The sequence below is a fragment of the Semicossyphus pulcher genome, unplaced genomic scaffold (assembly GCF_022749685.1).
Source record: "Semicossyphus pulcher isolate SPU_LCO1_2020_fin unplaced genomic scaffold, fSemPul1.0.p SCAF_13, whole genome shotgun sequence".
Lineage (NCBI taxonomy): Eukaryota > Metazoa > Chordata > Actinopteri > Labriformes > Labridae > Semicossyphus > Semicossyphus pulcher.
This window is the reverse complement of record NW_027211637.1, coordinates 12,911,076-12,936,804: the sequence shown is the minus strand read 5'-3', so window position 1 is coordinate 12,936,804 and position 25,729 is coordinate 12,911,076. Positions and strand designations below refer to the sequence as shown.

The 25,729-nt window shown below is 41.5% G+C and overlaps 2 protein-coding genes across 3 annotated transcripts in view; both read left to right on the top strand.

The window, feature by feature from the left end:
- The window catches only part of LOC138589710 (kazrin-like), a 167,434-nt gene extending 152,644 nt beyond the window's left edge, over nucleotides 1–14,790 (top strand). Inside the window, exons 5-10 of one of the 2 annotated variants that reach the window (XM_069660121.1) lie at nucleotides 8,131–8,267; nucleotides 8,821–8,991; nucleotides 9,282–9,365; nucleotides 10,386–10,575; nucleotides 11,606–11,742; nucleotides 12,099–14,790. In XM_069660121.1, the coding sequence (XP_069516222.1) occupies nucleotides 8,131–8,267; nucleotides 8,821–8,991; nucleotides 9,282–9,365; nucleotides 10,386–10,575; nucleotides 11,606–11,742; nucleotides 12,099–12,269 (890 nt within the window). In that variant the 3' untranslated portion in view covers nucleotides 12,270–14,790. The remainder of the gene's footprint in view (nucleotides 1–8,130; nucleotides 8,268–8,820; nucleotides 8,992–9,281; nucleotides 9,366–10,385; nucleotides 10,576–11,605; nucleotides 11,743–12,098) is intronic. The other variant, XM_069660122.1, reaches the window with a different exon arrangement.
- A 4,163-nt stretch (nucleotides 14,791–18,953) lies between these two features.
- kazna (kazrin, periplakin interacting protein a) lies at nucleotides 18,954–23,454 on the top strand. The gene is made up of 7 exons (XM_069660123.1): nucleotides 18,954–19,337; nucleotides 19,461–19,579; nucleotides 20,692–20,923; nucleotides 21,043–21,144; nucleotides 21,718–21,884; nucleotides 22,080–22,221; nucleotides 22,487–23,454. The coding sequence occupies exons 1-7, from the start codon at nucleotides 19,236–19,238 to the stop codon at nucleotides 22,643–22,645; spliced, it is 1,023 nt and encodes a 340-aa protein (XP_069516224.1). The 5' UTR covers nucleotides 18,954–19,235; the 3' UTR covers nucleotides 22,646–23,454.
- Nucleotides 23,455–25,729: the final 2,275 nt, after the last annotated feature.

Below are 25,729 nucleotides of genomic sequence, written 5' to 3'. Positions count from 1 at the left end.
GAAGCGTACGAAATGGGGATTACAGTGCACACATTTTGTCTTTTCTTAAAGGCGTTTGTGGTGTTGACTGCAATACAGAAGAAATGATGGAAGCTGTACTTTAATACCTCTGTAATTTTCTGATTAAAGTGGATGTGATGTTGGATTGTCTGTTTCGGAAAGATGAAATTGTCGCTTCCCCTTTGTCTCTCTTTGAAAGGTGATTTCAGAAGCTCAAATCCACAAACAATTTCTCAAGAATTTCAAGCCTATTGAAGTGATAATCTCGAAGATTTTCAAATTAATGTCTGTTAAGTCACTATCTATCGCTTAATGAGGTAACACAATGGTGATTGAGCCTATGGCCCACTGATGAAAGCCTTTGCATTTGTAGTATTATGGACTGGGTGTCTGGTGCGACTTTCACGAAAAAAAATCACAGGCAGCGCCCATTTAGTGACGCGTTTTCCATCAGCAAGCAGTGGTTGATCTGCCAGAGAGGGTAGGCGGAGCTAAGCGGCTGCTTTTCCGGTCTCGTGTTGCGAGTAAACAGTAATCTACTATGGCTGAACAAACAAAGAATAGATCGATGACTACAGATACAACTTCAAAATAGGTGAAAATCCATCCCTCCCGCAATTACCATTTATCACCATAGGTGCCGCCAAAGAGAACTAAACTTAGATCTTCAAGATTACCACTTTAAGGCCGTTATTTTATCTTATTAACTTGATGAATTTGTCTTCCTGTGGGAAAGATAACTTTTGTTACTTCATGAAATAACAGGAAATAGTTTTCAGTATAACAGGGAATCCTTAGCCCCTTGCATTTGACGCATATACAAATTTGATAAACTTGTTCATACTGCATCACTCCGATAGAGAAACAGATACCTGGTTGTGTATATTTCTGATGTTCCTGGAGCTCTCAACATTCATTAGTTGTTGGAGTTTGGAAATAGCTGTTTTTAAAGTGGCCTCTAATACAAATAAAACACACGGGCCAAATGTTTCAGCGCAAACCTCATTAACTACAGCAATTTCCGTATACTGCCTGCCTGTTGTTGGGATGCAAGATGTCGATTCTATTTGATTTCCCTCGGTTTTCGCAGGGCCGGCATATTGTGAACATCCTACCAGATGCTCCGGGTGTGTTTTCCTAAAAGAAAGAGAATAATGTTTGGAGAACTTAAGCACCATGGGGGTTTTTACTAAAGTGCTACCAACAATTATTGCAAAGCAGAGTAACTGCGTGTCGTGTTCTGCTTTGGATGAGAAAGCAAAATGCCGGAGTGATGAAGTAGCTTGAACCTAATGCATCATCCCCCTCCTCTGCTCTCGGCCGCTTATGATAATACCTGTTTACTTTGAGAATGGTTCACACAAACTGTGTTGCCACTCCTCCCTCACTTCAGACGCTTTGTGGCTAAATTATATGCAGATTTTCTGTTGCCTATGAATACAAAATGGAGAACACAGGGAGCAACACTACTTTTCAGTCTGTTTTCTTTGCAGCTATTCATCATTTCCCCCCCCTCACTGTCTCTTCCTGTGTCTTCCTCTCTGCATGTGTATGTTGTGATGCCCACACTGTGTCACTGTTAAGGCCTGAGCTCCCTCCCGATGGGTGCCAGACATCATTCTGTGAGCACTATAATTGCTAATGTGGGTAATGGCCAACCTCTCACAATTGCAGGTTTGTTATGATGCCCGTGGGCACTCTGTCCAACCCCATAACTGCTTCTTTGAGTCATTTCTTCCCCCCTGCCTTTAAGTACACAAATGACTATAAACTGAATGTGCCCTGGCAATCTCCAAAGCCTCAACTAAAGGTCCAGTCCTTGGCTATCAGTTGGTCTGTTCCTGAAAGTTGTCCAAAGGTTCCCCGACTCTTATTTGGACTTCCCGTCAAAGTTGTTTAAATGAATTTCTCAAAGTAAAGCTTGCCCCCTTTGCTGTTTTTAATTAGCTATTTCCATGTTGGATAATTACTATCACTGAGGGACTCCCAGTCAATCCCGAGCTCAAATGAAAGCAGCTATGTATCATCAAAGCGCAGTCTGCCTGCTCTGTTTAGTGTCATTTCACGCTACACCGTACTCAGAAAGCAGCTCTGTCCTTCACTACAAGGCCTCTTTCTTCTTTAGGCATTTAAACACACACAGGCACACACACTCCTCTCATCAGGCGGCTTTACCTGACACATTAAAGTAATTGCAGAGTTTTTAGTGCTGTCTTTTGGTTATGGCTTTTTTAATGGGAACCTTGCTGGCTGGTGTGTTTTCTGATTTATTTCCCCAAAACCGGCAGCTGCTTCATCATAACAGGTAATGAGGATGCTTTCGCTCCTCAATTTGCTACTCAATCTATTCAGATGTGAAGCGTGAACATGTGTTTGGATTACAGTGGCCCCTGGTGGCGATCCGTTATACCTCAAACAGAGAGACGTTGTGGTGGAACTATTGTATCAAGAGTGCGTGTTACAGCTGACTTACTCTTTGCTCTCTCCTGTTACCGGTGTGTTTCACAGCTCGCACCTGAACAGCTATACACTCAGCCTTTCACAGCGTCCGCTTTGTTTTGACGCAGTGAAGACAGAGGGCCCGAGTAATGAGCTGCTGTTATGGGATCAAAGCGTGATTCTCCTCTTTATTCCCTAATGTGTCGGCTCTGCTGTTTAAATAGCTCGTACACACACGCCCCTCCATATCACCTATTAGCGAGCAGCGTTTGATCTATTTTTAATGGCTAGCTCATGGGTGGTGCTTAAACCTATAACAAGGGTCAAATGTCACTGAGGTTTGTAGATTTATGATTAAATATTAATTAGCGTTTATTAAGGTGTTTGAATATCAGTGTTAAATAGCACCAATGACGATATGAACCTCGTATAACCCACGACTTAGTTCTTACTGAGGAGGTGAGTACACTGTGCTGCTCCGCACTCGTACTTCATTATTCAGCTGGCAGATTTAAAATCCAAACCGTGAACACTGGATTCCCTCCAATGAGCCGACGTCTCTTTTGTTCTCTCCCCAAATAATTATGTTAAGAGCCGACTAAAAGCCTGTCCCTTCTCTTTAGGACTGAAGTTATACGGAGTAATGTCAGTGTGAAGTGGTTCCATTCATTAATGGAACAAAATCATTTTGGAAGGGGTCGCTGATCAGTGAGTCTCTCTCTGTGATCCTGTAGTATGCCGTGAAGGATCTACTGCACTGGCTTGGATAGCAGTCAATGTTTAATTGATTCAAATATATTAGATGTGCATTTTCTTTGAGCGTTAAATCCATCACCCTTGGTTTTTTTGTAATGTTTTAATTCTTTTAGAAATCCATCCATTTAGCAGAAATCATGGCTGGGATCTTCTGATATTACTAAACCAGAAGGAGGTATAAGATGGGATGTAAAAGCTTAACACAGCAGGGGTGGCATTACTACACAGATTTTTAACTCCCTTAGAAGTACAGATACTTGATTTTAAGATTATAATTCCCTGCTTTCAAATGTAATGCCTACAAAAGTAAAGATATTTGTGTTAAAACGAAGAGTGTAAAGGTAAAAAGTTCTGAGAAAAAATACCTGAAAGTCCTTCTTACAGTAAGAAAGTATTTGTGCCTTGTTAGTGTTTGTTCTTGGTTAGCTAACGTGATATAAAATATTCATATTCCTGTAGTGTTTTAAAGTGATAGTTCAACAGAAATCTCTCCTTTGAGAGTCAGACAGTGGCCCCCCTGTAGGTTTGAAAGGAAGCTGTAAACACAACAGCAGCTCTGGTCCAACTTAAATTCATGTCCCCTCCAAATAAAGGGATTCCTGCGGCGACATGTTTTCACAGCAGGACAAAAAGAAAGTTTGAAAACATACAGTAGAGAAATATCTTCTTCTCAACAATATAATCTAACCCTTTACTGTCCAAACACGCTCACATCATAAAGCAGTGAGTGGAAAACATCCTGACCCTAATACTGCTATTAAGTGGAAACCAAATTACAAATCAAATGCTATTCAAATGATTTAAAAAGCTCAACACAAGTAGGAATAATTGAAATAATTATACAGCTGATCTGTTAGTAACGTGCTCACCATCTTCCCATGTTGTCTCCCCTTTGCTTTATAGAGCACCATAAATCCAGTTATTACTTCTTCTTCTGCTGTATTTGCAGTAAATATGTACATTTCACTATATCTTCTTTAGCCTTTATATTCATTCATATTTAACTGAATAGTCAAACATTTTGTATGTACATTCACTTTTCTGACGACAGTAACAGGAGAGGATCGATACCATTGTTATACCTTTATGCTAAATGCGAAGCTACAGCTAGCAGCTGGTTAGCATAGCTTTTCAGTGTATCAGGCCAGTAGTTCTAAAGCTCATAGTTAACACATTTTATCTTGTTTATTAACTAGGGATGGGCATTTAAGCAAAAATACTATTCGATTTTCACTGGGAACTATTCAACTACTATTCCAAGATCGCCCCCTCCCCCTGTGCGCGCAAACAAGAAGAGAGAGAGACTGATTTGCTCTGTTGGTTTTAATTTCACGTTAATGTGTGTGCCGTGAAATGCGCTACAGCCACCGTCTGACTGGAGCATAGCACTACAACCAGGCATTGGTAAAAACAATGGAGAAAATATATTTTTTAGGCGAGTTAAAAGTCCCTATTATTAACTCTGAAATGACTAAAGGCTATACGTAACCATGAGGCTGGCGCACAATCAACAGAGACTGCAGTTTTTCTAAATATAAGGCAAGCTAACGTAACTAGCCACTTGCTATGACTTAATATTTATCATTGCGACAGGAGATTGGCATCAGTCTCTATCCACCTAAGTGGATTTCCAACTATTCCTTCAAGTTATTTTAACACAAGCGTGCCTCCATCCAGCAGGAACTCCCTGAGGAGACCGGTGTTCCTGTGTAACAGCTGATGAGTTGACTCTCTCATGGCTGCCAATCTTAGCCCTCCAGTAGCAAGGTGTCACAGCAGAGTGCAGCGGATGAATGCTTTCAGCCCACTACAGTAATATGTGCTCACATTAAACTACTTTACTACACAAGGGCCTTGGCAGCGGAAGAGCCTGAAAGTGCTGAGCCAAAAAAAAAAAAGTACTTATGCAGATTTAACAGAATGTGTGAGAAGATACAGGCAGGTGTTTTTGTTTTCAACTTTTTGCAGTGGGAACAGTGCCCAGAACTGTTGATGGAGAATAGTTGTTCAGCACGTCCTGATCCGCTCATCTTCTGCGTACTAAGGCTGGAGAAGCTTTTAGTGTCTGATTTTTCATGCAGCCAAACACATTTTGGTACAAAACAACTGCTTGTGGTCTGTTTAGACAAAGAGGAAAAGTCGATTTAATCTAAAAAGTATTGAAATACTGCAAAACGTATTACTAAAATGCGTGGCAAGAAAGATAATAGCTGCTCGCATGGATATAATACCTCCGTGAAAAGACTCTGAATTGAAGCCTCTCCAACAGCTTCCTCTCCGTGTCTTCCTCCTCCTCCAGCGCAACTCACATTAGCTTCAGCTGTGTACGCTTCCCAGGTGGTTCCCTCTTGTTTCATCTGGTAATAACTCTTGGAGGCTTGGACTGAGCCACAGAGAATCTAAGTCGTTTATAAGGCTGTCAGTCAGCAGAAGGATTTGCTCTTGCTTCCCCATCGCATCCACTGTAAATTCTTAAGTGCAACGTGACTGTAATGAGCCACAGGACTATAAGTGTTTGTTCATGATTATACATGTTAGGAAACAGTGTTAAAATGATCTGAATGGAGCCTTTTAGCGAGGCACAGAGAGAGCTTTCTTGTATCTGACACCGTGGTCCATGTTGCCAAACGGTCGCAGGTGCAGGATGTGAGGCTGCAGCAGCATTTTTGGCTCATCTCAAAGACGGCTTTGATTTCACTTCCTGAGGCAGGTGCTGGGAGGTTTCCTGTTTCTCTTGGCCAATAAGGGATGTTTCTTGTCTTGGTTTGCCGGCTAGTTTGGCTTGAATATCCCTTTTGCTTTAGGATTCCTGAGCAAAAAGGAGACGTATGAAAGGGTGACAGGAGAGAAATGAAGAGCAGGAAACGACAGGGTGAATCCATCCTTCCATTCCACTTCGCCTGAGCCGGCTCCCCAGATGCAACTTGCGAATGTCAAGCAATTAACGAGGATGTGATATAAGTTAATTAATGACATACAGCTGGCTCGAGGAGGGAAATAAGACGAGTGAAAATAAAAGGTGAATGTATGATAAGAAGCATCAAAAGGGAGACAGAGAAGCGTTTGATGTCATGAAACGGTGAGAGCGGACGTGATGGATTTTAAAGTGAAGGAGACAAAAGTGGACAGACACAGCGAGAATACATAAAATGTAAATAAAGAATAAATTGTCAGCTTGGAAAGATAGCTGGAGGGAGAGACGGCTTTCAGCAGATTTCTGGAAAACAGGCTTGCATGAAGAGGAAGAGAAAATCCAGGGAGAGCAGGAGGCAGATGCAGAGGAGAGAAAAAGAGGGGTACGTTGTCTTTGAGAAAATTAGACATTCTGTGAATAACTACACTGAGCCACATTCTTTATCATGATGCGTGGGTGAGGTGCCGGGGGATTAGAGAGAGTGTGTGGCAGAGAGATAGATGAAAAGAGCGAGCCAGCTTCTAACGGAGAGGAGATTGACAGGAGGGTTCATGTGTGATTCACCTCTTTATCAGCACGCAGCCACGCCACATCAGACCGGCAACAGCAGGTGTGTTTAATGTTTTTACTGACACGCTTAATATGTGAGCGCGCTTAATAACATGATATGTAATAATAAATATATTAAAATACAATACAATTGTCCTCAAGCAGATGCAAGGTCTGATCACATGAACCCTTTGCAGTAATTTTCCTTACATTTCTGTAGTTAATACGTCTGTATGTGTGAGGGTTTTGCTGAAATCACTCCTCAGTATCCTCAGTATGTGTCACGTTTGGAGGATTAACAAAAAGGGAGAGGACCCACATGCAGACTAAGAATATTTATTTAAACACAAAAGACAAAAAAACAAGGCAAAAACAAAAGGCTTACTTTTAAAGAGTCCGGGTAACAAAATCCAACAAAAGTCGCACTTAAAATCCATCTGAAACAGGCGAAAACACAAGGACAAATCCACACGAGTCCACAGGGAAAAAACAAGGGAGGTTTGACAAATGACAAACTGGCACAGAGACAGGGGAAGACAAAGAGTAAATACACTGGGAAAGTGAGGGTAATAAAGCACAGGTGAGACAATCAAGGAGCAGGTGAAAACAATAAGGGCAGAGCACCTAATCAAACAAGCGGGTAAACACACAAAGGCAGGAAGTGGATCAACACAAGGGATGTGACAAAGTCAAACAGGAAATGATCTTTGAACAAGGAATATAAATTAAATACAAGGCTAAAACAGAATAACTCATGACATAGACATTCATTAAAGACCCCCTCCAGTGAAACATCTCCATGTGGTGTTTTTCATGTGCGACAAGACGTATCAGGGACAACATCAGCAGTCATCTCCATGGCTGGGCCTGTCTGCTTTTAAACTGCAGTGTACCAAGGACAGGCTGAACAACATGTTTTCAGATTGGCAGGTTTGAGACGTCACAAACCTAAGGAGCCAATCCCGTTAATGGACCGGTTGACGCTATGCATATCATTGTGTGCAACCTATGGCAACCACTTTGGCGATGTGCGAGCCAGCTGTGACCGCTGTCGTAATTTTTGCAAACGCACTACTGACTACTAAAGTTAACGTTACTACTAATCACTAAATTTCAAGCTAGCTACGTTTCAACAAGTTGCCACCAAACGATGGCAGAGATGTGTTTTGTTTACGACTGTAATTAAACATATTTTGCAAAAAAAACATATCAGACACAATTTATTATTTGAAGCAGAGCATTTTATGTCTTTAAACAACTGTTCACTTTATTTTTCTGATAAATTATATGCCTTAACCCCAAACCAATGCGTTACCTTACCCATTGTCTTTTTTTCTTTTCGTATATGTCTTCTCTTTAACACACAAAAACATTGTACGACCAAATGTTGCTAGTTCTCTGATGCAAACTACCAACCCTCCGCTCTCTGTCTCTCTCTCTCTCTTTCTTTTTCTCTCTTCTCTTCCTTACAGCCATGAAGTCGGACCGCAAGCGTCTGAAGGCGGAGAAAGCGGACCTGGTGAACCAGATGCAGCAGCTTTATGCCACACTGGAGAGCCGGGAGGAGCAGCTCCGAGACTTCATACGCAACTATGAGCAGCACAGAAAAGTATGATGCCAATGATCTGACCAAGTGCATGCACAAAAGGATCCATAAAAAGTGATTTTTTGCAGCCGCTCGGTCGGGCGCGCCGAGCATAAAAGCATTTGTTAGGAAAACATATTGTATGTCATAGCAACAACAGGACAGCATAAAGGGGGTTTGGTTCAGACCTTCAGATGGTTTTGTAAAACAGACAGCGCTTGTGTTGTTTTTTGGATGTGATCTTTAAAGTGAAATGTGTGGAGAAGAATATTATTTGGTTGTGTGCAGCATACATGTCCATATTCACTTAAACATAGCCACATTTTTAGACTCTCTGCATATAGCTTGGAGCTTGTATGCTTAGATTACTGCCAATAAGAGGTAACTGTTAGCATCAGGATTAAATGTTCTGGTTATGTGTATTACTGTTGTATTATATGTTGTAATGACCAAGCACAGACATTAAATGGCATGTCATACAATCTGCAAAGTTACATATACGGCAGGTCTTAAAAGGCTGTCGTCAAAGGTATGCCTGCTATGTGAATCGCTCCATCAGGATCTCTGTGTGTACTAGGAGAGCGAGGACGCGGTGAAGGCACTGGCAAAAGAGAAGGACATGCTGGAGAGGGAAAAGTGGGACCTGCGGCGGCAGACCAAGGAAGCGACGGAGCACACGGGGATGCTGCGCTCCCAGCTCGACCTCAAGGAGAACCGCATCAAGGAGCTGGAGGCTGAACTGGCCATGGTGAGTCAGAGAGATAGACTGTCAAATGTAGAAGGCACCTTTGTGTATGAAGAATAACTTAGAAATTGTCACCAATAAAGGAGCTTGAATACAGAAATAAAACAATGACACTCAATGTATCCAGCTACTGACAAGAACACTTGGAAATAAGACATTTATGCCAAACAATTGCAATACATACAAGTTCCATTGAATGCTGTTTGCACTCTTTTGGCTACACTGCATAATATCAAGCACCAAAATCCTTTAAATGTACAGCATAGCCATCCCTCATGTCTCCAACCCCCCAGATGAGTAACTGTGTCAATCAGAGAGTGGAGTTCCGGGTGTTTGAGCGGGTTGCGGACAGGGACTACTCTCCTAGGGTCATGGCGGTAAGACGAGCCCCCAGCTTTAAATTTTGACCTTTCTTGACCTCCCCGCTCCCTGGAAATCTTTCCTACCTGTGACGTAATTGTGGTTTATGAAAGCACCTCCTGAGCTGCACGTTTTTTTGACTAACCCTCAACCGACCCTGACTGATTCAAGTGATCCTAACATGAGTGATCCCACAGATTCCCCACTGTGATTGATATGAATGTTTTAAGTCTAATTGAGCAAAGAAATGCCTGGGGAAATACACATCAATATTCTGACAACTAATGATTACTCCCAAGGTTTGCGATTGGACTCTGTTTTGCATGTCAAACACTGTGATTGATAATCGTTTGACCGCTGGTAGATGATTGCAATGAAGCTGATTGTGCTGGTGTTGATTTGCAGCCTGCCGTCGCTTGGCATGATGATTCCCAAAATGATAAGGTTTCAAGCATTTATAAAACTCCAATATGTCAGGATGATGAGAGAAAAACACAAAGAAAACGTTTGACTGAAGTAAATACACTTGAGCAAACAAGGCTTGAAAGCTCGATGTTGTTCCTGCTGCAAGGCCGTAAAATGTGCTTTATGATGAAGCTCTACAGATAAAAATCACATCTAACATATTTTGCAAAACTTTCAGTTTCTCCATTTTTACACCACACCAATAGCTAACTTCCATGCCTGAAAGGAAGCAAAGAGCAACACCTCCTCCAGATATTCTGTCTGTGTTTTTCTCCGGGCTCTCAGAAGCGGTAACAAGAGATTTCACACAACAAAAGACGAACATGAAAACAGCTGCATTTTTCATGAGAGGACCACACGAGGAGCCCTGGGGAGAACTCACATGTCCGCATGCACTCAGAGACCTGCTGTCTGATTCTTGTTGCAAAACACGACATGTACATTTGTGCGCACATGACATATGCGAACAGAACAACAGACAGAACAGGGATGGAAAAAACACAAACTTAGAAACTGAAATGTTTCCCCAGGATGTTTTTTTGTGACTGATTGCATCTATCTGTCTTCTAAAGGCCAAACAGTCACTAGCCACCCTGACCAAGGACGTGCCCAAGCGCCACTCTCTGGCCATGCCCACGGAAACAGTCGTAAACGGCAACAACCAGGAGTGGGTGATGCAGGCCGACCTTCCCCTGACCGCTGCCATCAGACAGAGTCAGCAGACACTCTATGTCCACACGGGACATCCCACTGACAGACAAGGTACGGTAACACCCTCATCATCATGAACTGACTCGCGCAACGGGGTGGGGGGTTACCGTCTTTTACCCTCTGCATGCTCATGTGGAACTGCTTACACACATTCCCTTCAGCCATCTGCTCAGTACGACCACATTGTTGGCCTCTGATGATGCTCTGATCGTGACATTTCATGCGCTTTCTGCAGAAGTTACAGCGAATGTATTTTTGGCTTTACAGCTCCTGTATGTGTTTGCCGGCAAGAAATGTGTCTCCTGTATCTAAGAATGGTGGCAGTTGAGGATCAGTTGGCTTTTCAGAGCTGTTTCTGTCGTGTTCAGTGTATTTTTAGACTAAGAAATGTAGGAGAAATAATGAATTTTGGCTGTTGTTCCGTAACTTTACCAGGTTTTAAGGGATAGAGCTTTATGGTGATTATGATGATTTAAGTGAGCAACATACAAAAAAGGAAACCAGTATTGTAATTATTATCATTATCATGTAAGAAATATTGTTATTATGAAGTAAATAGTCTTCAGGCAACATATTCTCCCCCCTTACAGTCTGCACTTTCGCTGTTAGCCTAAGAGCTTCTACCTATTCTTCCAACAACATGAGAGGAAACAGATCTAAACCAGTAATAGCAAAATCTGTACTTCCTGCGCCTCTCAGCTTGTTTCAAGAGCAGGAATGGGTTGAAACAGGTTGTCGACCCGGGTTGGAGACATCTGGAGGAAGGAACAGACGGACACTTAATTCCTCACAAACCCCACATTGCTATTCAACTGGTTGTACTGTATGTATCAGTCGCACTGGCGCGCACACACGCATACTCGCTCAACCTCTGTGAAGCTGTTTTCACTGTTGCTTAGCAACTGCAGATGATTGCAAATAATTTCCGGCTTTGGTCAGGGACTTTTGAAGTATATATTTATATTGAAGGCTGTTGTGGCATTGTCGAGAAGACTCCGATTATCCCTGTAAGCTTCTATTGGTGCCCAAACACACCCCAAAGAAAACAAGCCTTTTCTCTTCTCCCTCTCGCCCCGTTTAGTGGCTGCCGTGCGGGTGAGCCCGTGCCACTCGCGTCAGCCCTCCATCATCTCTGACGCCTCGGCATTGGAGGGAGACCGGTCATCCACACCCAGCGACATCAACTCACCACGCCATCGGACTCACTCCCTCTGCAATGTAAGAGCTGCAATCACTTTGTAGTAACTGCCGGCTCTCCTGCTCCCGGGCCGCTCTTGTTTCCTTCCGCCATCGTTCTGGCTGAATTCATGTCTCTCCCACGCACTTTGTCATGTTGTGTATTCACTCTGCAGCTGTAACTTGGATTTACATGAAAACCAGTTGTGGTTGTTGAATAAGTGCATGCCTGGCAGCATGTCAAGTGTCACTTCCCCTCTGTGTTGTGATCTTTATCTTTGCTGGTCTTTATCGCCCACTTTGCATCCCTTCACTGACTTCTCTGCCTTTGCATCTCTCTGTTCCTTTGCCCATCTCTTCATCTTCTCCTCTCCTCCGCTCTCTCTTTCTTCCTTCAGTCCCTAGAAGATCTGGAGGAGGCGAAGCGTAAGAAGAAGAAAGAGAAGATGGGGCTGGGCTCGCTGTCGCGCGTCTTTGCCCGAGGAAAGCAACGCAAATCCCTCGACCCTGGTTTGTTTGATGGTACTTCAACGCCTGATTATTACATAGAGGAAGATGCAGACTGGTAAAGCACACATGTCCGAGCGAGCCACCTGGAGAGCCTTTGTGGCAATTATCAGAAGACAGCATTGTGTTGAAGCGCGCGTGTGAGAGGATGGGTGTGTGTTTGATGTCAGTGTGTATAGGTATAATAATGTGTGTGCCTGTGCAGCCTCACATGCATGCATACTTACGTGTGTATGCGTGTGGGAGTGTGTGCATGTGTGTGTCGTCCATGGTCAGAGGCCATGTCAGAAGCCGGAGGCGGGTCTTGCTTCGCTGAAGTGTAATCCTTAACGAGCAAATTGCACCTGTATTTATGTACAGTCCTGTAAATAGAGTGGACGGTGTGACACAGCGACCATGTGGATATGTTCTATTGGATCTGCCCTCCAAAACAGCTGTGTTATCGGATCTTTTAATTGTTCTTTACACTTTGACTTTTTGTTTTCACTAAACTGGAAACTTGAAGGACTGCTGTACTTGTAAATAACAACAGTTGATGTGCACTTTGTGCGTGTAAATGTCTCCTTGTCCTGAATGCCTTTTGTTATTTTGGACATGTACTCCCCTCCTCTCACTACCTTTTAACTTAAACTCCTCCCTGTTGATTGTCCTGCCTGGTCCATCCCCCTCCTTCCACACTGCCATGATGAGAACAGTTTCCTGTCGGCAACATGCAGACTCCTCTAAACCTCCTCTAATTCGGTTTGTACAAAACATCCCTCAAACCACCAAGAAAACTGCGCATCCCTTGATGTTTGCTCAAATGAGACTTCAAAGACGCTGCTAAGTGAGGAACAAACTTTCTGTGCTGAACAGTTTGTTCCCCGACAACATGAAGCCAAACAGGAAATGTAGAGAATGTGTTTTCTATCTGTTAAGATAGAAGGTACATGTTTAAGGTACATGTGTGACATGCATGCACATAGCCCCAGCTCCCAAATGCATGTTGAACAAAACCCAACTAAACAGAAATGTTTTTGCTCTGGGTATGTTGTCGAGGAGATCTGTTTAAAAAAAGAGAGGTCAGTTACTGATTTCATGATATTTATTCACGACTTCCTCCTTTTCAAAGGAAGGTGTTAGATTTGTTATTCAGAAAACACTCTGATTTATGTTCAAGAGCTTACATCCCGAATTAAACACAGAACATTTTTAGTCTTCACCTACATGGATCTTTATGCAGAGTAGCATTTGAAATATAAAAGGTCGCAGGTCAACAGACACAAAGAAATTCCAGCGCTTCACTTTAGATAATCAAGGAATTATTGCACTTATTCATGAGGCTTTGAACCATTGTCGTTCTGCAGCTCGTAGCTCTCCTTTATGATACTTAAAAGGCTGTTAGGAGTAAATTTATTCTGGGAGAAGTTGGTCTAAAAAAGAAAGCTGTTATCACAAAATTTGTGATAGCATACACATGAATTGCGCTAACATAATAGATACAAGACTGGTGGTCATTATAGCATAAAAGAGCTCAAATTTAGAGGCCTGAGCACGGAGCAGACATTTAGTGAACTGTTACAACAATACAAAGTGCCAACTCAGGAGGTTAGAAATCAGAATTTAGCAGCAGGTTGAAGTGACGTAAATGCATGCCTTTTCCCATGACCCCATGAACTCACCACAAAATTCAGATGCAGAGTTCAGGCGATTGCTGAAAAAAGCAATTAACTTTGTGCCAAAGGTTAATAGCATTTCTCCAAGCAAAAGAATAACTACAGTCATTGGATTATTTTTCGCCCTTTCATTGAATTGAGCCGGAGTCTGCACTGCCACCCCCAGGAAATCTTTTCTCTCCCTGATATTAAACTAACACTGGGTATTTGTCCGCCTCATCTGGAACACTATAGAGTCACAGATTACATTGGAGCTGTATTTAAGCACAGCGCTCGTCAAAAAAGAGCGTCCTTGTAGGCAGCGAGGGGATTATCGCTTAACCCTTAGCTCAACCTACATTTGGGCTTGCAGATATTGGATTTAGAGGTGAATCACCGAGGTAATTCAAAATTAAGTCATTATGTATTAAAATGTATGTATAAGAACAACAGCTCCAGTTTATTTCATTAAACATGCAATGAAATGTATGAAAACCTAGGCTATTTTTATTTTTACATTTAACCAACAGTTATGATCCTCGTCTGCTGGGGGAAAACATATCAAATGAAAAACATGTATGATTTATATGTTTGAGCCACGGTCTCTTTGTTTTTTTATTTTCCACAAATATTTTACTTTTTGTAAATGAGACAACATTACAGAAATCAAATTAATATTATTATTAAAGAGTTTTATTTAAAGTTAAAGATGTAGGCCTCAGTGGAGGACTTCTATTGTGAGGCCCTGAGATGTTTAGAAGTGGATAGTAGCTTTTAACTTTTAAAGGCATGGCAACAAAAATCTCGCTCAAAATAACTAAATGAGAAGAATAAGATTATTTTAAAATAAAATGAATAACGTTGAATTTCCATGTGGCTGTCCTCTCTTTCCCTGTGTTAATGTCTGTGTGTGTATGTGTTCATTTGTTGTGGTATGGCTCTAATCCTGATTGGTCCCTCTATGCTGGGGGGGCTGCCATTTTTAACATATGCGTGAGCCTCCCTCAGCCCTGCGAGTCCATCTGTGAGAGGACTGCATCCCAAACGCTTCCAAATGGCCTCCTTTCCTCTCTTTGACGATATTAAATCCTTATTCATTCAGAAATATTCTTCCTGTGATACTGAAATCATCAATCAGGCGATAGAGGGGAAAGGAAGCCATGTCAGATTGTTGGAACACAACTCATATGTGTCAGCACATGGTGTCAATAATGTTCTGCTTGATTTGACCCCTGACCTCTAACACCGACCCCTCTTCTCCGACCTCCACCGGACTCTCAACACAGTGAAGTGACCCAAGAAGTGATCAATCAGACTCGATGAGACCAAGGTACACCAGTCCCAATTGCATTTGAGAAAACGATCTGCTGGGTTGCGAGCTGTGTTTGCAGATGCCTGATAACCCTCAAACAACATGACAAAATGACCTTTGAATTTAGCACTTCTTCAAGTTCAAACTGATTCTGATGAAAACTGACAAAATCAATTGTGTGCTATCATGTGGTTTTGATTTGTGAGCAAAGAGGATTTATTTTCCCTTTGTTTATTGATATAACTCCAACATCACCCTCCTGAGCTGCAGTCTCTTCATGGAACTTTCTATGACTTACAATTATTCGTTCAACATATACTTCATATAGACTTCACAGACTCACAATGTCCAAATATCGCTACAACAATAACAGCTTGCATTTAGCAGTCAAAGGAGTCGTTTTACATTTTAAGAAATACAGTAAATTGCTTTCTTGTCTGCTTAGCTTAGCTATAGCAGAAACTGGAAATACTAGCTGAGCTGGACTAGATATAGCTTCATTTTATCATACAGAAATAAGAGAAACAAGCTTCTAATTTCTCAGCAAGAAAGCAAATGCATGTATTTTCTAGAACCCGACTGATACATAAGTCGGCTGACAGATATAGCGTTTTTTGGGGCAATTATTTTCAACATAAGACAATTTGGAAACATTTTATAGAACTTTGTGTCTTTATTTTTCACAATACACTCAGCACGGTCTGTAGCAAAGGCAGCAGAGAACATAGCTGAGCAGTCGGGAGGCCACTCTAGAATTGGTTGAAAATGTTTCATAATGGTACATATTATTATTAAAAGATGAGGTTTTAGTTGGTTATAAATAATAATCTTAAAGCTCCTGTGAGGATATTTTTGCTGGTTAGAAACAGTTGGAAATTAATTCTGATTATTCTGCATGACCTACAAAAGCAAACCAAACCATCAGCAACAAGATTGATTTTTTCTATATAGTTATTTTCAATGCCTGGAACTGCTGGCGGGGGTTAGGTGTCAAACGAAGCGATTAACTGCATGCTGCCTTTGTTTACATTTCCCAGGGCAAAAAATTAAAGTGAGTGGGTATATATGATTGTTAAAGAAAGCAGGATGAGATTTTTTGTTAAAAAGCACCACGTAAAGGTATAATAAGAAGGAATTTTCCTTCACAGTTACCTTTGTGCTAGCGTACTAACCGCCGGTTACCTTTGCCCAACTTGCTAACCGCCGGTTAGCTTGTCCTACCCGGATTGAGGCACCTACCTGTCCAACAGAAAGAAGGCCAACTCTGCATCACTCTTTCGCCATGTTCGCCGGCCTGAATGGGGCCCAGTTGCTAATTTGAACCACTCCCACACTCACCTATAGGCTGTGATTGGCTCAGGGAACCACAACAGCGCCCCTCCTGAAAACGTCTATCAGCAAAGAGATTAGAGGCACGGCTTTCTCCACAGGGGGTGCCAAAATCGACACAAACCGAAAGATCCTCACTGTAGCTTTAAATCTATCCTACCATGAGAAAATCTAAAAAAAAAAATCTTACAAATGTATCATGTACATCTTTAATACAAAACTATCTGCTCTTCAATTTCCCATCAGGAGCATGACACCATCAGAAATGTTGCTGTATTGTAGCAGTAACATCCATGACACGAGCTACTGAATGGCACATTTAGGACTGATTGCTTACACAAGTCTCCTGTGTCCTTAGTGAAGTTTACATTCTGCTACTCTCCCCAGACAAAAGGATTAACGATCCATCAGTGTTTACACCTAACAAACCTAACACCCATGGCCTCAGATAAAGAACACAAACGCTTCACAGTGACACTACCAAATAGATGTTGGATTTTCTCCCGACCCACTCCTCTTTCAGTGTCTTTTAAGAAGAAGTGAGAGAGTCAGCACCACAGGGGGAGCTCACTGTTAGGTCAGAGTGTCCAGTCTCCAACAGTTTAGCCTTCAACTGCATGTCAGACAGTCCACTCTGCAGCTCTTAATGTGGCTGCCTTTGAGAGGACTCTGTCTGCAGTGAAAAAACAGACCTTGTGTCTGGACGAGAGTGCACTCCTGTCCAAATAGCACATTTATTCACCTTGATATGGATTGCTCTTAGGGGGTCACTTAGAATTACAAGTGCACCTTCAGTTTATACATAGCTCTTAGAAGGGCACATAAAAGCATCCAGCTTGAGATGAGTCACTGAGGTGGAGTATAATAGGAATGTTTATTTGAAACCTACAATCATTCAATCCTCACTCTTTTTGAATAAACACACATGGCACAGTAGAGCCTGGTAGGAAGTACTTTGCATTGGCTGGAGATAAAGAGACACAAAGAGAAGGAGACACAGAGGAAACAAAGAACCAGTGGATTTTATTATTTTTTATGCTTTTGGCTCAAACTTTATGATTCCTAAGGAGAGCATCATTCTTTTTTACCTGTTTTTTCTAACATAATTGATTTTTTGCAAGTAAATTGTCCAACAATTTGTCCGAGGCTCATTAGCTTCTGGGGAGCCCTGAACAATTTAGCTTTCATGGCTTTCAGTCCGTTTATATGCTGATGTTTTCAGAAAGTACTAGATGAGACCGGTGACTTTTATGTATGATATTTTTGTTATTCAATTGAATAAAATTAAGCATTGATGCACAGGCAGGGTTATTTGTATGCTGGGCATTCTGTCTGTAGAAAAACATTTAGCACATCCTTTTCATAGGCCAGGTGCGTAGGAGAGGAAAAATTCAGTCAAAATATCAAGTAACTCCCGCACACGGTCCGGTTGCTTGCAACGTTTTGGTACTCGACCTTCATCAGGCAAACAGTTTGTGAACAGGGGCTGGCCAACTGCGTGTTTGCAGCCAACCAACATGTGTGATCACAATAAGTAAACTAATAAACAAATTAATAAATCACCAACAACAGCCTCCTGACTAAGTTAACATAACATAAGCAAACTTAATGTTGAAGACATGATCCAAAACAAATGATCAATTCACAAGTTCAAGTTAAAGGAAACCATTTAGGTAGCAAAGAGCTATATTCCAACCAAAACAGAAAACTTAACAGTAGGTCATGAAACCCAAATAGTTAATAAACATGCATTTCTTTTTACAATAGTATACTTATTTAAAAAATATTTATATAAACAAAATGTAACATTATACTCGACACAAGCATGTGTTCAGAGCTATCAGAACAATAACAATTCACTATTAAAAGTGGAAGTGTTGCTTTACCAACTGCTGATCCTAAAGCTGGTACTAGGTTGCCCCCTGCTGGTTAAGACAGAGAAATGCCTCCCAGTGAACTGAAAGTGAACTTGGTCGTTAGCTAATATTATCCTGGCCTGATTTCACAAGACACTGAAATCTTCAGAAATTTCTAAACAGGAAACATTTGGCCCGACTTGGGAACATAATGAGCAAGCATTACACGACCAAAGGGAGTAATTAAAGGAGCATTTAAATGATATAATACCGTTTTTAGACAGAATTTAGCCACAGAAAATGATCATAATGTGAAGCAAATTTCATGTCATCATAATGTATCTGAACATAACATAATTTGAGATTCTCCAAATGGCAGTCGTCCTGTTTTCATCGAGCTGTTGCTGCAGGATAATTTAGACAGATGAGTCATGTTAATTCAGCAGCTCAAACAGATGCCTGGTTAATGGACTTCTTAAGTGAGGAGCTTGTTTATAAAAGCAGCAACTTGTTCACTGCATCGCTGGCACAAGATTGGCTTGTTGTCGTGCAGCCAAAAGCTTAAAGTGTGTTTGTTTTTAAGAAATCACTCACCATGTAGTTAGGCTACCTCCCCCCCCCCCCCACTGGGACGATTTTCTGCTACACGGATTTTAATTTGTTGCAGTATGTTATTAACATTTTGTTTTTTCATTGCTCACTATACCCACTACCACCTCTGCCTTCACTCACTCCCTCAACTACATCACCCACATCTCCTCCCCCCTCCCTTCCCCCTTCCCTCACCCAGACTCGGACAGCCTCTCCAGCCCAACCCGTCACAGCCTCAGCCTGTCGGACGGCTCGGAGGACCAGCTGGACCGCCTTCAGCAGGTGGAGCTGGCCAGGACCACGCCCATGTCCCTGTGGAGGGCGGGCACTGTACAGGCCTGGTTGGAGGTTGTCATGGCGATGCCCATGTACATCCGCACCTGCTCAGAAAATGTCAAGAGTGGAAAGGTAGGATGAAATCTAGTGATAATGATGCAGGTGGACTCAGTGCACTATTCTGAATTCACCTGGTGTCTGTTTATGGAACATTTAAACGCAGTAAAGTGTATCCGTCTATTTTGCCATTTGCAGGTCTTACTTGGGCTGACAGATGAAGACCTGGAGCTGGGTTTAGGTGTCAGCAGCATCATGCATCGCCGCAAACTCCGCCTGGCCATTGAGGATTACAGAGATGCTGAGAACGGCAGAGGGTGAGGAAGGAAAGCTTAGAATGCTTGCATAAACTGTGTGTTGTGTGGTGTAAGGGGGCCATCTGCTGGTGATTTATGGTAACAACATTTATAAATGTACAGTGGCATCATCATTCCTTATGTCTCTAGAGTCCTTAATATTGGTATTAAATAGAGAGATGTTAAAAAAAATGCAACAGTTCCACTAAAAATACAACTAATCTGAAATAATCCAACAACACAGAACTGATAACTACTGTTCAAACAGAAATGAGCTGTTTATATGTGTTCCCGCCTACATGAACAACAATCATCAAATAAATTAATTAAAGGATCAGTTCACCAAAAATAAAAATGTAATATTTGTAGTATTTTGCGAAGCTGCTACTGTCGTTTGGGTTTAATGTGACAGGCGTTTTAATAGTAATGCACACTTAAAGCATTTACATATGCACCTTTAAGTATTCAACTGTAAGTGCCTTTCCAGAGTCACTGTCTGTGATAAATAAATAGTCCCTGTTGAAGTTCTGTCCTGTGTTTCAGAGACGCTTTTTCTGGATGTTTTTTGAATGTGATTTTACACGCTGCACCTTAAAAGGACTTGCTAAAAAAATTAATCTAATGATAACTTCTCATTTAACAATTTATCATGAAATTGTAATTAAGTCTAATCAGAACTTTTATAAATCTTAGGTTGAAAATATTCAAGCAGCCTTTTTGGCTCAGTCCAGTCCAGTTTACTATCATAAAAGAATAACAAAACCAATCAGTAAACATTTTGTCATTTTTTAATCTAAATTGCTGCTGACTAGTTTTTGATTAATTGGCAATTTGATCTTATTGCGGCCTATTGAAAGTTAAGGCATCATCATAGTTATTACAATACATGCTTAAAGTAACACGAACTTCTGAGCCAAATTTGCTTGCAATCCATACAATAGTTTAAAAAAATAAATAAAACACAAACCTTGCTGAAGTCTGTGGAGCTTGAATGTAAACAAGATATTAGAGAGGACCAACAGACTTTTCCGATCCATAAAGCCAAGCCACAGATCAATACCACAAAGAGTAGGTGAGTAAATGTGTGTTCTGTAAGTTACCGTTTGAGCAATGGTTTCTCTGTTTGTCTGCAGGCTCTCCAAAGCTGCAGACATGGACCACCACTGGGTGGCCAAGGCCTGGTTAAGCGATATCGGTTTGCCTCAGTACTCTCAGGCCTTTCACAACCACTTGGTAGATGGGCGCATGCTGAACTCCCTGACTCGTCGAGACCTCGAACGTCACCTCAACATCACCAAGAAGTTCCACCAGGTCAGCTTGCTGCTGGGGATCGAACTGCTGCACTTACTCAATTTCGACAAGGAGGTAAGTAAGAATCTGCACCACGTCCTGAGGCAGAGAAACACTTTGAACATGCTTTGATATTCTTTAGCAGCAGGTTGGATCTGTTGTATAAAAGTGTTTTTTTAAAATATGGTTTCCAGGCACTGCAGGCTCGCCGGGTACAGTGCGAGCATCAGAACGTGGATCCTTTGGTATGGACCTCTCACCGGGTCGTCAAATGGATCAAAGACATCGACTTGAAGGTGAACCCGTTTAAAATAAACACCTCGTACTTCTTTTCAAACTAGGTTTTCTTTTATAAACAGAAACTGTAGATGAATAATTGTCAAGCAAAAGTTGCCCTTCAGCTGTTTCACAAAGCAAATATTTTGTTTAAATATTAATAATCCAAATATAGTAACGTATTGATCTTTAACTGTATCACATGGTATTGTAGATAACTGAGGCTCTTATGTATACTCAGCGCTCCCTATCTGCACAGAGTGATTGAAGGCCTTTGTTATTGCACTTCTAAGCTGGTGAAATATGAACATCCTTGGTGTACATTGTCCACTGTGTTGGCACAGGAAAACATGTTCCCATTATAAGGCAGGACCACATCAAGGGTGTGCAGAGATAAGGCCTGACTGGACTGACATCCTGTTAATATCCTCAGGGAGTGTGAATTTAAAGTGACATCAACAAATACATGAATATGTTCTTTACCTCAGAGCAAATATGACATCATTCCTGACAGGCTGTTGAAATCATTGCCTCATTTGGTGTTATGAATGAAAGAAGTCACTCTTTTGCCTTCTTTTCATCCACCTGTACAGGAGTTTGCTGAAAATCTTTTAAGCAGCGGTGTTCATGGTGCTGTCATGGTGCTCGACCCAACTTTTAACACTGACACCATGGCATCAGCACTGGGCATCCCCAGCAACAAGCACATGGTTCGTCGACACCTTGTTGAGGAGATGAAAACGCTGATTGGCCCGGCCAGGTGAGAGGACACATTCACATTAAGACAGACTTTAGTTTCGTTAACTGTAAATCCTGTTAATTTCTAAGTAGATTAAAAAGAATGATTTACATAAAAGGACCAGTCTGTGAATGTTGAACAAAGGTTATACTAGTGTCTTTTTAATGCTCTTTGCACCTGTCCCCAACTTTCTGCCCTTTTACATTTGACCTGCAGGACGGATGCCAAGCAGGATTACGAGGGTCTCGGCCTGGGAACACCACCAACCCTCCTTCGCCAGAACTCCCTAGGTAGACCCCCCAGCTCTGCAGGCCGAAACACTGATGATGAAGGCTCGCTAAGACGGAGGGCAGTCAAAGTATGGAAAAAAACTGGACATAGTCATGAGCAGTTGACATCACACAAATGTTACACAATACAAAATTGACAAAACAGGATGTTCGATATTGTCGAATGTGTAACGGTGCATACAAGCAACCTCTATTGCAGCAGTCTGAATAAAACTTCCATCTAAAATCACATCTAAGCTGATAAATAGAAAAAGAGCTTAAATTACCCCACACAGAGAGTATTTCTAACATGATGGGGGGGCTTTTTTAAGTGTATTTTTGTTTGTGTTCCAGCCTCCAGCAGGGTTCAGCCCCAAAGCACGCAATGGGCGGGACCTGAGTTGCCATGGCAGCTATGGCTCCCTGCCTCGTGAAGTTGGAGACCAGACTCCGCCCAGAACCGAGGGAAGCCCGATCCGCGGTTACACCAGCATCGAGGTCACCAACGTGTGAGGTCATCAGGGTGCGACAAACACCAGACATCAGTTACATCATGGACATTTGTCTTCCGTGTGATGGTTATTTTTTCTAATGATGAGCCTTTACAGGACAGTTTGCACTTTTTAAATGGGACAGGATTCTTTTTTACAAGTTTCCTGGTTTTAAAAAAAACTCTGTGAGACACTTTGTGGGCAGATGTATTTTGATGTTTTTGATGAAAGTAATTTCCCCTCTCCAGCGCCAGAATCAAGTGACGAAGGATTCAAGCTAGATGATTATTTTTCTATTCTGTGTGTGTAAATGTTTCCTTGTGAACCGGGATGTGATTTGGCATATTGTTTTTGATGACTCGTCACTATTGACAGTCTGTTTCTATGCGATCAGATTTTGAAAAAAAGACATACAGGGTACTTGATGAAGAAATGAAGAAAAAGTCATATCAGTGTAAATTGTACTTGTTTCATTCAGTTCTGTTTGTGATGCCTTGTCAATGTAGCTGAGGAAAACGGACAAAAAAAAAAAAAGACTTGAATTGAATTTTAAATTCGAGAGTCTATGTTTGATAGTCATTTTTCATCTTGCACACTCACACAGTTGTGTCTAAACAAATGTAGCACCCTCTTCCGATGTTTTATACTGTGCAGTAAACATGAAAAATATTTGAACAATGCAAACAAAAGATGACTGCAGAGCTGTATGTCCATGGAAGGTGTGTGGATGCATATATGTCATATGAATGAAATAAAGATGACATCTCATATTTGAGAGTCCTGTGACCCCCATCTCCAGCAGAAAATTCAATAAAACCCATTTTAAAATAATCTGAATATGTATTGTGAAATTGAATAACTACAATCCCCTACTTGGGGATTATATTCCATTAAACAAAACTAATCAAGTCCAATCCCCTACCTCCTCCTGAGACATCAAAAAACTGCATATACTAGAATAATCAGGAAAATAAGGGGATGAAATAAGGCGATGAGGAGGCGGAGCATTTAGTCTATGAAAATAGAATAAAGCATAGTAACAAGCATATCTTTACTTCTCTGTTAAGAAAACTAGTAAGTAATGTGAAAGGGATTACTCACAATTGAAAGAGTACAGAGTTATCAGCCAACTCTGCAGCTCTACACGGCTTTTAAACATTTTAAAGTTCAGTGTTTTGTTTACTTTACACACAGATATACTGTACTGTTCTGTGCACAGCTCTCACAAACCATGTTTTTACAACAAAGATCCACTAAACCTACTGGAGCCTACCTGTCCATGACCAAACAGCAAGGTTAGCAACTAGCTAACTAGTCACACATGAAGCAGCAGAGGAGTTGATGGATGCCAAACCCGAGCTGGAGGGGAAGAGAATATTTAAATTAAAGTGATAATGGGGCACTGTCTCTGCTAGACGTTTGAACAGGTAATTATTTGCTAACAAGAAAGCATAGGAACTTTATAAGGTCTTAATATCAAGGGTTCTGTGTCTGTCAGGTTGCTATTAAGTCTGCTAGTTGCATAGAAAGTAGGTTAAATAAGTGCAAACATTTACCAACTGATACATTTGGAGCGAGTAGGAAGTGTAAGAATGAGAGGATCCCTGACTGTGTGACAAAAAAGGGAATGATGGAGGTGTAGATTTATCAATAAAGGAATAAAGGATGACAACAGGGGGTGGGAATTAGATTATACTCATTAACCCATTACTTGTGAGTGAAACGACCCAGAGCTAATTTGCATAAGGGGTGGCGAGTCATTCACAATCCCCTCTATGATGTAAATGTAAATATTGAACTGAGTGATTGCCTTAGTGTGGTTATACACACGACCGATTTCTCAATAGTATTTTGGTGCGTCAGTATTTTGCTGAATCACTCCATTTCCCCCTTTCTTTGCTCTGCTGGGCATGTTAACTCAAGCATCCACTACGCAATACAGCATGGCGTAATGGCTTGAACTCCACAACCAACATCCTCTTTTACTCACAGTGTCTCGGCCGTTGTGGCGAGCTAACGATGACAAAGCAATGAGACAGCTACCCTCTGATTACTATCTAGCAACACTGTTCCACCTAAAGCCTTCCTGGTAATCCACACATGGTTGGAAAATATAACACATGCCATCCATAATATGCTGCCCCTTTGTACTCTGGGATATCAGCGGTATGATGAGGGAAGGCATGTCAGACAGAAATGAACTGAAAGTACTCATTATAGAAACATTTAGTGGGGAAATCCAAATGTAGCAGCCATAAACCCAAGATCAATAATGACATGTTCTGTGGAGGTGAATGACTTTGCAACAAAATCCAGAGAGGGTAAGTTTATTAGAGTTATGTGTGGGTTTATTTGTAGGGAAATGCACCTCACCCATAGTAATCTAATGCTACATATCATACTAGTAGCCCTAGTTAACTTGCCACACTTACGGCTATAAGGCAACACTCGTTTATCTATATTTTACTGCAACATCTTTCCTTTGTAGCTGCCCACACATCACTTACTGCGATTAAAGGCTGACAGTGATAAGAGCTCAGGCCAGACTTCCAGGTGTAATCAAGGGCTTGTTCGCTGGGGTTATATCTTTCCCTTTGTGTTGGTGTGCGCTTGTGTGTGTGTGTGTGTGTGTGTGGATGTGTGTGTGTTAATACAGAGGAACCCGACAAAAATGTAGGAGGAAGAAAACCTCCCAAGAGCCCAGAACAACAGTGTTGCCTAACTAAATGGAACAATACAGAGAGTGGTCAGGGTAAAGGCTGGTTTTGTCATTATTGTAAAATAGTCCAGTCCTGTTTGTGGCTGCCTGTTACAGAGGAGGACACAGTAACAGGGAAGCAGTTGGTAAGTTCTGTGTGAACGACTTGAAAGGGGTGAGAGTGAGTAGGTGGTAAATTTACAAAGAGGAAGTGAAAATCTAATCAAATAAGGCTGCTAAAAACTGATTGACCTGTGATTGTGTCCTGTATGGGGAGGTAAAGAAACTGCAATGAGTCTGTGACAGTTGGTATCCATGGTATAAGACAGATAGTCACATAACGTTGTGTGGACATAACACATTTTTTCAAACACGCTGTGGTAAGATTTGACACATAAATTATAAATG